Consider the following 14493-nt stretch of genomic DNA (forward strand, 5'->3'; position numbering starts at 1 on the left):
CCATTACTTCAACAAGGCCCTGCAGCGCATGAAGCCCGGCAAAGCCCCAGGGCCAGACAACATCCCGTTGGAGCTCCTCACTCACGGTGGCCCCAGTTTGAGGAACCGTTTGATGCTCCTTATACTGAAAATATGGGAGACCAAGACCCTCCCCAGTGACTTCCGCGATGCAAACATTGTTACCATCTTCAAGAAGGGAGACAGGGAGAACTGTAACAACTACAGGGGAATATCACTACTAAGCATCGCGAGTAAGATTTTCGCTCGGATTCTCCTTGACCGCCTCCTTATTCTCGCAGAAGACGTCCTGCCAGAGTCCCAGTGCGGCTTTCGACCTTCCCGCGGGACCATAGACATGATCTTCTGTGCGCGACAACTACAAGAGAAAAGCCTCGAACAACAACAGCCCATAATGTTCATCTTCTGGGATTTGAAAAAGGCCTTCGACAAAGTACCTCGACCTGCCATGTGGGCTGTCCTCAAAAGATATGGCTGCCCACCCGATTTTGTCAAGCTGGTGCATGCCCTCCATGACGGAATGGTTGGGAGAGTCTGCCACCAGAACTCTCTTTCAGACCCATTCCCCATCAACGGCGGCCTGAAGCAGGGCTGTGTTCTGGCCCCAACGTGTTTCTCGCTATACATCGCAGCAATGCTCAACGAGATTCCCCCAGACACACCCTCAGTCGACCTACGTTTCCGCATGGATGGAGGCGCTTTCAACCTCGCCAGACTCCGCGATAGAACCAAGACCACCTTGTGTGCAGTGCGAGAACTGCAGTATGCTGACGACAATGCCACCCCAGGTCAGACGGCAGAGGACCTGCAGTCGTTAGCTGATGCATACAAATCTGCCTACGAACGTTTTGGGATGCAAGTCAACACAGATAAAACCAAGACCCTCGTCCAACTTCCACCAGGACTGATGCTCCCAAACTTCAATACCACAGTGAATGACCAACCATTAGAACAGGTGGACCAATTCTCCTACCTAGGGAGCATTCTAACATCAGCTCCCACAAGCAAAAAGGACGTGGAGAACAGGATCAGGGCAGCCCACTCCGCCTTTGGCCGACTCAACTGCCGAGTATTTAACAACCACGCACTGACAATGACCACCAAAATAATGGTGTTCAGGGCAGTAGTCCTCGCCACGCTTCTGTATGCATGTGAAACATGGACGCTATATAGAAACGATATTAAAAACCTAGAACGCTTCCAACAAATGAAACTGAGGCAGATCTTGAAAATCCCCTGGGAGAGCCACACCACCAACATTGAAGTCTTAGAACGTGCCTCGCTGACCAGTGTGGAGGCCCCCATCATCCACCACCGCCTCCGCTGGATAGGACACGTGCATAGGATGGACCCATCTAGGCTCCCAAAGAAAATATTCTACGGAGAACTGACCCAGGGCACCAGACCACGAGGAGCCACGAAAATGCGCTATAAAGATCAACTAAAGCGCACCCTGGCTCTAACTGACATCGATCCTTCCTCATGGGAAGAAACAGCCAAGGACAGGAAAACCTGGAGGAGTACAGTACACCATGGCACCGTGGACTTCGAGGAGAGGAGGAGACAAAATGAGGAGGCTAGGAGGAGAAGAAGGAGAGAGCGATTAGAACAGCCCCGCCCACCACCTACCCTCCCTTGTGAAGACTGTCCGCGACTCTTCCACCACAGACTAGGACTTAACAGCCACATCAGACATAAGCACCCACCCCATAGATAGGAGGATGATGGATAACGACAGAACCTAATACTCAGACACGAGTGGGCGCCGACGACGACGACGATTTCAGGCACCCTCACGGCAGCTGAAAAACTGCAAAGTAATTACAGAAATCTATGGTATAGATTTACATAAAATATATTTATAAATTCAAGATGTACTGAAGAATTGATAAATGAGCTAAGATATGGCAAGGGATAACCATACTCTAAGATCATGAATGAGAAGATATCCTATTGCTTTTGTCCTTCATATTAAGTTATCAATTATCAATAGGAAAATCTCATACTGTATATAAAATTGCATCTTAAATTTTGATATTTAACATCTCTAGAAGAAAGGTCACAGCAGAATAAACAGACTGAAGCATAGGCTTAGATGTCTGGTCAGGTCTGGAACATGCTGACAGCCGGATTAGTTTTATGTAAACTGAAGAGATTGTATTAAAAAGTACAGTATATTTCATTTCTAGAACTCTCAAATTGCCTAATCTTATAAAAGAATTTATATTGCCTAGTTCCTTAAACAGGAGGTTAATTTCAAAAGGCATTCCTGACCAGTTGAAGGTTATACTTTTTACGCTAGAGTATCTCTTGGAGCAACAGACCGCAGGACTGGGCATATGTAAACTGATTCGTTTATACAAAAAGAGAGCACTTATACTAACTCCACATCCTTATAACATATTGTCTATTCTCTTCAAGACCATTAATACCATAATTCTAATTACCAATTAATACTAATAATACTAATTATATACATACATACATATACCAAAGGCACTTCCCCCAATTTTGGGGGGTAGCCGACCCCCCAAAATTGGGGGAAGTGCCTTTGGTATATGTATGTATATAATTATATACACCCTATAAATGTAAATATAATAGTAACAATAAAATAAGCTATATCAGTAAAGATATATTAATCTGTGGTCTCCTTGAACTACTTGTACTTTAAAAAACAAATAAATACCTTAAACATTACTTTTTACAATAATCACGTAACTTACGGCTTTTTGCTTCCATTTTATCATCAAACGATTGGTAACAGAACTCAAATAGTGTGTATTCTGGTCATCGATATTTCCTCTCCGTTTCTTTATTCTAAGTTCTAGGATGTTACAAAGTTCTTGTAATTTGGCCTGTTAAGTATGGAAAAATATTCAGATTTACCATGGATATACATATATTTCATACTATAATGCAATATGCATTTTCGTAAGTATATTTCTGAGCATAATAAGTAAAAACTAAGATAGGCATTAAAGTAAACAAAAGCAGGAAGTGATGGCATCTCAAACAGGACAAATTTTTAAAATAATCTGTATTTTTCCTAGCTATGAAACCCTGAGTCCTTTAAATTAGGGAGATTATATCTTTATCAGCACTGGAATGACCTTTGAATTGTTAACAAAGTAGTCGGTTGACAACAGGTGGCAGAAGAGGGAAGCCCTTCCCAACCACTTTGTCACAGAAAAACCACTTTTGACCTTAGCCCTAGAACTGAAAGGGGTGGCTGAGGTGAGAAATTTATTGTGAAGGATTCAAGTTTCTATACATAAGAAAAATCAAAATTACTTCTAAGATTTATTATTTGTTCTTATGCATATACAAACCTTTCATCCATTAAAATACTCAGTTATTGGTAGAAGGAAATCCTCAAGAACCAAACTAGAAGGTAATTCTTCCCTGGATATAACCTTCCTGGTCCAGTACAGGAGTGTGGAAGGGGACTCCATCAATCTGTTAACAGCTAATCAAGGGATGCAGAAAATGTTAAGGCCTCGACCAGTACTGTACTGCTTTAAAAGGAACCTATTATTAGAATTCTGAAAACCCATCTCACTAACAGGGAAATGGCATTGGTAATGTCAAACCAGGTACATCATTAGAAATGTTTAGCAAGACACTAACCAATCCTCCCCCTTGCCAGGAGAATGGATGAGCTGCATCTGCAAGAAAGGGGCTCCATCAGGGAAGTTGAACAAACACAATCCACTCTACTTGGATAGAGGAGAAGAGACGTTCGGCTTCTTAGGTGATCTCTTCGACGCCACCTTCTTTTTGGTTCCGTAACGCACCCACTGCACCTCGTTCCAGGACTCGCACTCCGGACGCGTGGCTGTAGGGAAACACACTGCCCCTACACGAAGAACACAAGGAGTGCGGGTCAACTTCAGGTTTCGACAGGAAAGCACCACACATTTACCGCCCATAGGCCCAGGACAACGGCGGGGGTGCTCCATTACGCACTAGTAAAGCACCGTGAGACACAGAAACACGAGGGAAAGGATAAGGGGGAACACAAAGGTACCACGTGGGAACCGCGTGAGACACAAAGGGTCGCACTGGATAAGGAGAGCGTCATGATGTTATCGCGATGCGACCAGAGAACTTACTGGGGATCGAGACGTGAGCAAGCATGCTCTCTGACCCGGGGTTGCCTCAGGGCGCGTATCACACCACCTAAGGTTACCCCTCATAGAAAACGGGAGTTGGGTAAACTACACAAAACTCTGGTCGGTTGGGAGGAAATCCCAGATACTCCTAAGAAAGTAGTTCGAGGTAAGTACTCGGTGTTGGAACAATCATGAATTAAGCTGTGAACAGTCTTATTCCATGTCTGAGAAACAGTCCCTGGTCCAAGTGAGAAAGATCAAGTGTGGTCCTGTCGTTGGCTCGGCTCAGTACTCAGAACCCTAAAGCTAGGACCAGTCACTGACCAGTTCAGCACAGTCTATAAGGCATTAGTGCACAGGATTGGCACCAAGTGGTGGTATCTACTCTTAAGAAAGTACCAAAGTACTTCGTTAGACAAAAAAGATAGGAGAGTAAACCGTGGTTACGTACTCATGAGCATGATGGTGTGGCTACTCAGAATGGACTTGTGGCAGTTTCCAACAACTTCCTCAACAGGTCCCATCTGGGAACCCCCTCTCCTGTAAAAGTATCCTGTGAGACAGCAACAAAGAGATGGAGCTGGGGGGAGAGTGACTGCTCCCCGCACTCTAGTTTTGGGGTGTTTGAATGTGCATGGATGTGGTACGATAGAGAGTAAAAGATGTGAGATTGGAAGTATGTTTAGAAGTAGAAGGATGGATGTATTGGCCTTGTGTGAGACAAAGATGAAAGGAAAGGGTGAAGTGATGTTTGGGAATGCAAGAGTTGATGATCAGTAACGTAGGCAGGGTAAAACTCAGTTCGACATTCAATAATTTCCACCCGAGGAAGAGGTACTACCAAAAACCAAAACAAGTAATGTTCTATTCATCGTCTTCCTAATCAGAGTAGAAAAACCACACTCCAAAGGGGAAAGCATGCTTACAGTCACCCCTTCAAAAAGTTATACAATACATGGGACTTTCAAGGTTTTTATCTTTATAGGAAAATAATTCACTTCACCACATGATTACCTTTCGGTGCATTTCTTCTTACAAGTAAGTCTGCTCACAAAAGTAAAAAAAATAAATAAAAAACCACACTAAATCACAAACAAATGTAAGAAAATATCCAACAGGTGAGAAAGTGCAGCAGTAAGTCTCTACTCATTACATCCAAAGACAATTGACTAGTCTATGACAGGTGGGTAGTTGGGGCTTATCCGTCATGCCAACTGTCATTAACCAACTACCGCACCTTGTTACCGATTCAAAAGGCATTCCAGTGCCAATGAAAACATATTGTAAAGGACAAAAGGCTTGTATATGTGTAAGTACAAAGTTTTTTTTATAATTTTTTGTTTCACTTGCATGAATATATCTCTATTACTTTTACTAGGGTTATGCAAGGTTAAAGGTGGTGGAAAATATTTCGAAATTACAGTTATAATAAGAAAATTTACAATTAAAAAACTTCTATGAGACATGAACCATTAAGCAGATCCATCAGTCTTGTTTCCAGTGACTCTTACACTTATTTCTACTTCAGACTCATACATTTATGCCAACTGGAGATGGGAGAAGGGAATATTTTTCAATACATTTGTTATACACTTTATGAAGGTGGAAATAGGGATAATACTTCCTGTTTCAGAAATAGAAATTAATGGCAATAACAGTGAATTAAACAAAATCTGTCTTATACTACATTAATTAGATATGCAGACATCAAATTCCATCAATGTATGGACCTTACCCTCTGAACAAAATGCAGTGGTTCATCGCTTATGCATACATCCAGTAACATCATCACTGATAATAAGAGGGAACTATCAGTTTCATCAGAAAACATGTGAATTTGTTCTTTGGCCAAATCCAAAACATTCTCAACCTGTGAACGATACAAATACTAATTAGAGCACATATTCAAACTTATTAAAAAAGATTCAAGAAAAACTGGTACTGTAAATCCAAAAATTATTTTGTAATGGGGTTATTTAAAGATAAATGTCTAAGGGAAGTAGCTTACACAGAATATAACACAGCAATGAGAAAATCTATAATATAGATATAACTGAACCTAAATAATATATGACAGAAACAACCATTCTAAGAGCATTGCTAATGGATTGTATGTCCCTACAATTCCCAAACAAACTTCTGTCTATCAACAACGTAATTCAAGAAATGTTGATGCAACCATCATAGCTCTTGTAAAAGGGAATAACTGATGGATTTTTCTCCTGATACAAAGTGTTTGTACAACACAAATACCCCTAATAGCAGTGATTTTTAGCATGAAAATTATGATTAATTATGATTGACATCCTTTTAACCACAAAGGCAAAGTTAAGACAGATTTGCAACTCAACATTAAATTTTCCTTCTCTCACATACACATAGAATTATCTAACCTTATAAAAAGCCCAACTAAAATCACTTCATCCATATACTAGGAATAACAAAGACAAGTGTGACAGTCCCACTGATTGACAAAAAGATAAAAACAGGGAAACAACTCTCCCTCCAAGCACATCTATGCATGATGGTCTATCCTTGCACCAAGTTTGACTGAAATCCTTTCAACCATGTACAAGACGTATTTCCGTGGTAAGAGTAACAGACATACTGACAGACAATATCCTTCTACTGTATGTATTATATGCATCATGCCCCATCTTTTTCCAAGTTTAACAGCACAGTAATAATTGCAATGACAAAGCTATATAACATTGTACTTAAAGCAAAATATGTGCAATGGAGCAATAATATACTCAACAAATGGCAACAAATTGACGTCCAATCACCCACAAAGACTGCCAAGTGAAAGTCTAGGCTTTATATGCTTCTGGATTATGATTACAAATGAGGATGGTCACCAGGACGTCTTACCTAAAACAAAAACAAAAAAAACAATTTTAAAATTACTGTAATTTGTATTTTTCCTAGCTATAAAAACTTGAGTCTTTTACAATAGGAAATGTCTTCAGTGGATCTGGATTGGGCGTTAAATTTGTAAACGAGGTAGTTAACGATTAGTGGTGTAGGCAGGCAAGAAGCCCCATCCAGCTGCCTGTCGAAGACTCTTTACTTTTGACCCTTGGATCAGGACTGAGAGGGGTGGCTCAGGTGGGAAGTTTAACTTTAAAGGTCTCACGTTTCTTTAGCTAGGAAAGGTATAAATTACTTTTAAAATTTGTTATTTGTTCTTATGTGTAAACAAACCTATAGCCTTTTGAAATAGGGAGACTCACTAATTAGTGTGTCAGATGTCCCCTTAGAACAGAAATGGTTGGTTCGTTTTTTTCCCTTAGAGGAGATAACTCCAGCAACCCCCTATGTCTCCATCATAGGAATGAGTAGGCTGAGAGGGCTTGGCCTGTACAAGAAGATTGGAATGTAACTAAAGGAGGAATCAAAGCAGTTTGAAATTACCTGTATATACCTGGCACATGGCAATCAATGGGTTGGTATACAAATATATTTTTGTATCCTTCCCCAAATTAAGGGAGGATGGGAGAGATATTTCTTAAAATTCCTGCATGTGGATACTTACATTTGTGAAGATTGTGTGCGAGGACAATCATGTTTCTAAATCTTGCGCACATGGAAGCTTAAGAGTATGGACCATGGTGTGGGTGGCTGAAAGGCTTGTAGACAATCATTTGCATGGATGATCGTATTTGTGAAGCTTGTGGGTGTAAAAGATTGCCATTGTCTATACTCGTGTATACATTACGTGTAGAGTGCACACATACAAAGAGTAGTATCTCTGATGATACGCATGGAATCCTTGATCTAGTCATGTCTCTGAAATCATCAGAAGGAAAAGAAAAAGGGTGGCACCCTTTATCCTGAACAAGGGTATGAGTGCTGTCTCGTACCAAACTGGGAACTGGTAGCAGGCACGTGAACATACGTACTACATATTGAAACGTACTCTCGGAGATGAAAGCATTCCCGATACAAGAGGCGAGAAATTGGTCAGGGGAGGTTTTGTTGCTCAGGAATGATCTGAAGACTCCTTTACTTCAGGCACATTTCTTCAGGGCAGCTGTCATCTTCCGGCTGCAAGAGAAGGTTCTTCTGCAGAATAAGAAGAAAATACAGGAACCGTAAATACCAATAACTCTTCCCAGATTGGAATAGTTCAGGCAAGCATTGCCACTCTTTTACCCAAGGAAAGAAAAAGATCCTCCAGGAAGGGGGCAAAAAGGGTGGTACCCTACATCCAAACTGGCAGCGCCTGAACTCGTTCTGTACCACAGATGAGCGTATGTGACTACTATCAATTGATTTTCCTATACTTCTTCAACGAAGTATTCATGTCCTTCTCATAAAAGTTGCAGTGAAGACTCCAGCACAGACGAGAAAGGAAGGAGGGAAGAACTTGAAGTTATCGTCTACAGTATTCATGCAGACCAATGATGATGATCTCGCAGGGAAAGAGCAACAATAACACAGCAAGGTGATGCGTCCTTAGCACTATGCTCCTTCAATGGGGCACCACCAAAGACTAAGGAAAACCAACTCCCTGGTTCACACTGGCCTCATAGTCATAAGACTGCACGTAAGAGGCATAAAACAGAAATAGACACAGCCCAAAAGGGCCAAGCATGGTGGACACCCAGAGGTAACTCAGAAAACTGACTCATAATTACAGTTATCAGCAAACTGCGTATCCTTGACTTTATCCATTGTTACTGTTCTTAAGATATTTAATCTTGTTTGTTAATTCTCTTGTAGTTTATCTATTTCCTTGTTTCCTTTCCTCACTGGTCTATTGTTCCCTGTTGAAGCCCTTGGGCTCATAGCATCTTGCTTTTTCAATTAGGGTTGTAGCTTACCTAGCAATAATGATAATAATAATAATCCCTAGACACAACTCTCAACCAGGAAATTTATTCCTTCTGAAGGAAAAGCAAATGATTGAGATGAGGACACTGAGAAGTATGTAAAGACTGTCCAGTGAAGTCAAAGTGATGGTTGCTGCACATGCCAGCCTACTTGCTACCTGACAGGTAACTGTTTGCCTCATTAGGGGCAGGGCCTACCTGCTACCTGACAGGCGACTGTTTACCTTGTTAGAAGTTTAAACGGCAGTTCCAGATTGGCTAAAGTCATACTTCTACCAAAAGGGCAATAATTTGTACTTGTGTAGGAACAAATAAGATGTCAGATGCAAACATTTTGTACATCATTCAAATTACAGTAAATTATGAAAGAGTATACAGTGTTCCTACACGCTAGTAGTGATTACAATATACCTTGCATAATATATTGTAGATGGTACCAAGGGTTGTATGTAGCAACCCCTTAGCCTCCAGTGCATTGCCTTCTTTATATTTTCAATTTGCTCCTTATTGTCTCTTTCAAGTTTTTCCAGGTTTTTTTTATATTTTCATTTTCAATTTAAGAATAAATCCTTTAGGTATCTATTATGATTATCAAAATATTATTTGGTGGTTTTGTTATATTTTATGATAAAAATCAAGCATACTACATTATTACATATCTTATAACAATAAATACAAACCAACCATATAATCAAATACATAAACAGGTAAAGGGTACTGAATACCATGGCTAATCCATAAGCTTTCATAGTATAAGGTAGCTGTGGCAGTTAAAGCACTATGATGTACTGAACAAGTGGGCTCCTTACTTCTCCGAGTAAGCTACTCTTGGCAAAAACTTAAACTATTCCAGGTGAAACACGTAGAAGTAAAATACGAGGTTTGGAATTGTAGACAGACTTACACAATGACTGTTAAAATGTTATTTTGTTTTCTAGACTTGGAAAGAAAATATCAATTTATCAAAAATTTGAAAATACAAAAAACTGCCAACTTACCAAGACATTAATCAAAACAGCTTTACAATTCTCTCTCTCAAGGCTAATTTCAGCTTGACGGAATGCCAATGCAGATCTAAGTGCTATTCCATATTTCTGAATTGGTAATAAGTAACTCGAGCACACATATGCTATGATGTGATGATGATAGTTACAGTATGAAGTAATATCATTTACCAAATTCTTTATTCTCTGAAATGAATACAATAAATGAATTACCATACGGTGAAAATTAGGGGTAATGCTCATGAAGGGCAAAACATTGAAAATACTTTTGAGTATACAGTACAGTATGATACACTTGCGACCTTTGAAAAACAATGCGAATCTATGAAAACAAATACGGTATCAACATAAAAACAAAGAAAATATTAGTGATAATCAAATTGCAATAAAGGATTAAACAGGATAAAGTAACCCCTTGTTATGTTGCAATTCACATATCGCTCCCTTAGTACATTAAGGATTATTATTATATGGAAACCTGTATCATTGACTCCTCTTTAAATCTAAGGTTTTTGAGGGCAGATAAGTATTAAATATTTTTTTGGATTTAAATTATTTTTTGTTAAAAAGGGATTTTGACAAAGGAAAACCTATTTTTTAGGGAGGTGCTGTGTTGCTGCCAAGGACTCTCCTCTGAAAGGCTAGAACATAAATACCAAATAAATATTGCATATCAATGTGCAAAGGATGGATTCAGTGTGTATAAAGAAGACGTTTATGTTCTGGATTGATTAAATTCAACATGGCGCCTCTAATGTTGAAATATGTCTGCTATGGGTGCTGTCACTACTATGTCATTACATTATAGAGAAGAACCATTATTTTTTGCCTAAATATTAATTCAGTAAATTAGAATAAATAAAAATACTAAAATTTGGTTCTGTAGACAATACACAATGTATACGGTTTGTTCAGTTTGACAGATGTAATGTGCCGTAGGGGAGACAAAAAATCTTATACGTATGAAAAACCATACTTGGGAAATGTGAGGAGAGTAGCATAGCTTGTCAAGATGTTTTCATACAAGGCACAATATTGGCCAGTAGAGGAGACAAACAACCAGAGCATGGTGAACAGTATCCTAGCTGCTGATTGGGTGTCGGACCACACGACCACTCTCAAGTATCCCACACTGTCCAGTTTGCTTCTACGCATATGTACGTGACAATGCTCTGCATTTTCATCTTTGGTGTGGTTTTATTTTTCTTTGGTTAAAATTCTGAATTTCTAACAAGTCTTATAATGCAAGCTAAACATTCCGCACCATCTAAGGTTTCTGGCAGTGAACCAATGTGTCAGAGGAAGATGCTTAATACTGTATAGCAGAAAAAACGTGCTCGAGGAAGTGAAAAGCCATGCGGATGTAGGCCGTCAGTACAGCATCCACGAATCCGTCATTTGCTACATCGATAGAGAGCCAAAGAACATAAGGACAACGGCAAATGTTACTTTTAACCCTTTTACCCCCAAAGGACGTACTGGTATGTTTCACAAAAGCCATCCCTTTACCCCCATGGACGTACCGGTACGTCCTTGAAAAAAAATGCTATAAAAATTTGTTTTTCATATTTTTTGATAAATTTTTGAGAAAATTCAGGCATTTTCCAAGAGAATGAGACCAACCTGACCTCTCTATGACAAAAATTAAGGCTGTTAGAGCAATTTAAAGAAAATATACTACAAAATGTGCTGGGAAAAAAATAACCCCCTGGGGGTTAAGGGTTGGAAATTTCCAAATACCCCGGGGGTAAAAGGGTTAACAAGACAGTGAAAAGTTTTAGTAACTTTGCATAATAAAGCCATCCTAAGGCTGAAGTTTACGCATGTTCAGTGGTATGTTCTGATTTAAATTTTTCATTTCTGTATACTGTATGTAAGGACGTGTCTATAGAAAAAGAAAGTTTTACCTTAAAAAGCGTTTGAGTGTATAGCAGTTTATATTGTTAGGAGGATTTATAAAAGCTTAAAATCATAAATATAAAATATGAAAAAATTGAAAAATTATGAAAAGAAAATATACTGTAGATTTCTTGTATCTAATTTGTGGTGTTTCAGCTATCGCGGGACCTAGAATACACCCGTGATAGCTGAGGGATTACTGTATTACTTGTTTTGCAATTAATCAACCAGCTTACTTTAAAAGAGCAGTTTTATTTGAGTTGCTTAATGTGTAGCTACAGGAACAATTTAACTTAAAATGATAGTATTCTCATCTAGTTCATACTAGGCACCTTGTTAAGATGATCAAGACTCACTCCTGTGAGGAAGGTGAATTTCAGATTTTGTCAAGAAGGACCATAATCATAGCTTGTTTCTGGTAATTTCACTTATTCTTCCTAGTTACTTGCCTTAATGTCAGTTTAAGCAACAAATATAAATGTTAAAATTATCCATCTCTTGTATTCTTCGTATCATCTAGTACAGGTATCCCAAAGTACTGTGCAGTGTTTAGGGATCTATCATTCTTTGACTTTACTGGAAATATGAATCTAGATCTCTAAAATAAGATATCAGTGAAAATATGATTCCAACTCTTCTTACATTCATCAGCTTCCCATTGGGAAGCCTTATGGGAATTGAATAATTTCAATTAAGTGCCCTGATTAAATTACAACATAATATTTATCAGTTTCACATAATATGAAAAGTTGTGAGTTGCACCCCCTTAAAGGGAGAATATATTAATTTCTACTTATTACTTGGAGGAAAGGGGCAAAACTGTATGTAGGGGTGAATTAGGAAAGAAGTATGATCAATACAGATTTTTAAATCCAAACTCAGATTAAAGTAGTATGTTGTAAAAATCACATGCATTGGAACAATACATCTTTAATGATATTTTCCAAGTATCAATTAACCATACAGTACTTAGAAAAATACTGCAATATGATGGTATATTTGAGAATCTCCTGTTGTAAAACAAGGCCATGGAACACTTTAGCAGTATCAGACATGAAAACTATCTTATCTATTTCTTGATATACAGCAATAACATTTGACTCCCCAACAGCTCATACAATAAGAATTTTATATGAAGAGTAAACAAAAATTATTTTCTTCAAAAATAAAAATAATTGATCTTCGAAATAACCATTTAAAAACAGAATCCACTTACTTCTTCAGAGACTTCAGCTGAGGGATAGATGCTTAGGAAAACATTAGTAATGTATCTGGCACATCCATTGTCCAAAATCAAATGATCAATGGAGATTGCCAAGCATATTTTGAAAAGATCATCCAGCTCTGATGGAGAGTATATATTATTTTGTCTAAGATGAACAGCAAGAAATTTCAAAATCTGAAAAAAAATAAATGTATACCTAAAAAAACAATTTTCAAAGCAAATTTTATGACTTACATATAAACATTAAATTCCACTAATCAAAGACATTATATCACAAATTTAATTGCATATGACATCAAGATGAATATTACTCTAAAGGTGGGTGAATTATCTCCTGGTATGATAACTTCACTTTCCAAACAAAACTTTTTATGCTTCCTCTTGATATACACATATACTGTATTTGTAAAATATAAAATTCTATCTGTGAAATATTAAGATATACTTTGTGTGTTTTTGCAATCAGAAATAACAATTTGTCCCCACGCTTGCAGACATGTATATTTTGAGGGGATGTCCTATAAGTCTACAGAAGACCATAGTGTCCTTATGCCCTTTTCCTTAACATTCTCTTCAACTTGAATGTGAGGTTTGGTTTATTAAGAGGCAAAGAATGGAGAATGACAAGAAGTTTGGGGACAAATATGACATTTTGTCCTAAATTGTATTTTTCCTAGCCATACAAACCCATAATCATTTAATATAGGAATTCGCTTCAGCTCAGCTGAAACAGCTGAAGAGAAAAAAAAAGCAGGCAGTTGTGCTGATTGGTTGGCTGGCAGTATGGGGCAGAGCTTAGCTCCTCCCCAGCCCCCCACCGCCAGCCCACTTTCCTCATTCAAATGCTTTAGGCTCAATGTGGAACATGAGAGGGGTGGTAGAGGCAGGCATTTTTATTAAATGATTACACGTTTGTATAGGTAGGAAAAATACAATTTAGGACAAATTGTCATTTGTTCCGACGCGATATACAAACCTCGTAATCATTTAATATAGGAAGACTGGTTGGTGGGAGGTCTGCCTTTGCTGCTTGTGGACAGCTAACTGCCCGGATATAGACTTGGTCTCGAATGTGAGCAGAGGATTAAATCCACCTACCCCTGTCTCTTGACCCGACATTATGATGGCGGGGTCTGAGAGACTGGGAGCCGCAGTGCGATGTGTAAGAGCAACGCGCGACCTGAGAGCGTGAATGTAAGAGACACTCGACCCTAGGGTCACAGTGACAGGATGAACCTCCAAAACCAAAAGGCAAAGTGTTTATACATCCACCGTCTTCCCTGCCTAGCAGAAGACGGAGGGAGAATACCTGTAAACAAACTCTAGCAATCTTACCTGGGAAGACTTGTCTTGATGTATGGAACTCCAAGGGAGGAGACAGAGAGAAAGGCAGATCA

General features: G+C 38.9%; 1 protein-coding gene across 2 annotated transcripts in view; it reads right to left on the minus strand.

Moving 5' to 3' along the window:
- LOC137642406 (uncharacterized) overlaps positions 1-14493 on the minus strand; it is a 96118-nt gene that overhangs the window by 4821 nt on the left and 76804 nt on the right. For both annotated transcript variants that reach the window (XM_068374949.1, XM_068374947.1), the window contains exons 8-11: positions 13088-13270; positions 9967-10158; positions 5869-6003; positions 2745-2876 (exon numbers count right to left, since the gene is read on the minus strand). In XM_068374949.1, the coding sequence (XP_068231050.1) occupies positions 2745-2876; positions 5869-6003; positions 9967-10158; positions 13088-13270 (642 nt within the window). The remainder of the gene's footprint in view (positions 1-2744; positions 2877-5868; positions 6004-9966; positions 10159-13087; positions 13271-14493) is intronic.

Source organism: Palaemon carinicauda, chromosome 6 (genome assembly GCF_036898095.1).
Source record: "Palaemon carinicauda isolate YSFRI2023 chromosome 6, ASM3689809v2, whole genome shotgun sequence".
NCBI lineage: Eukaryota > Metazoa > Arthropoda > Malacostraca > Decapoda > Palaemonidae > Palaemon > Palaemon carinicauda.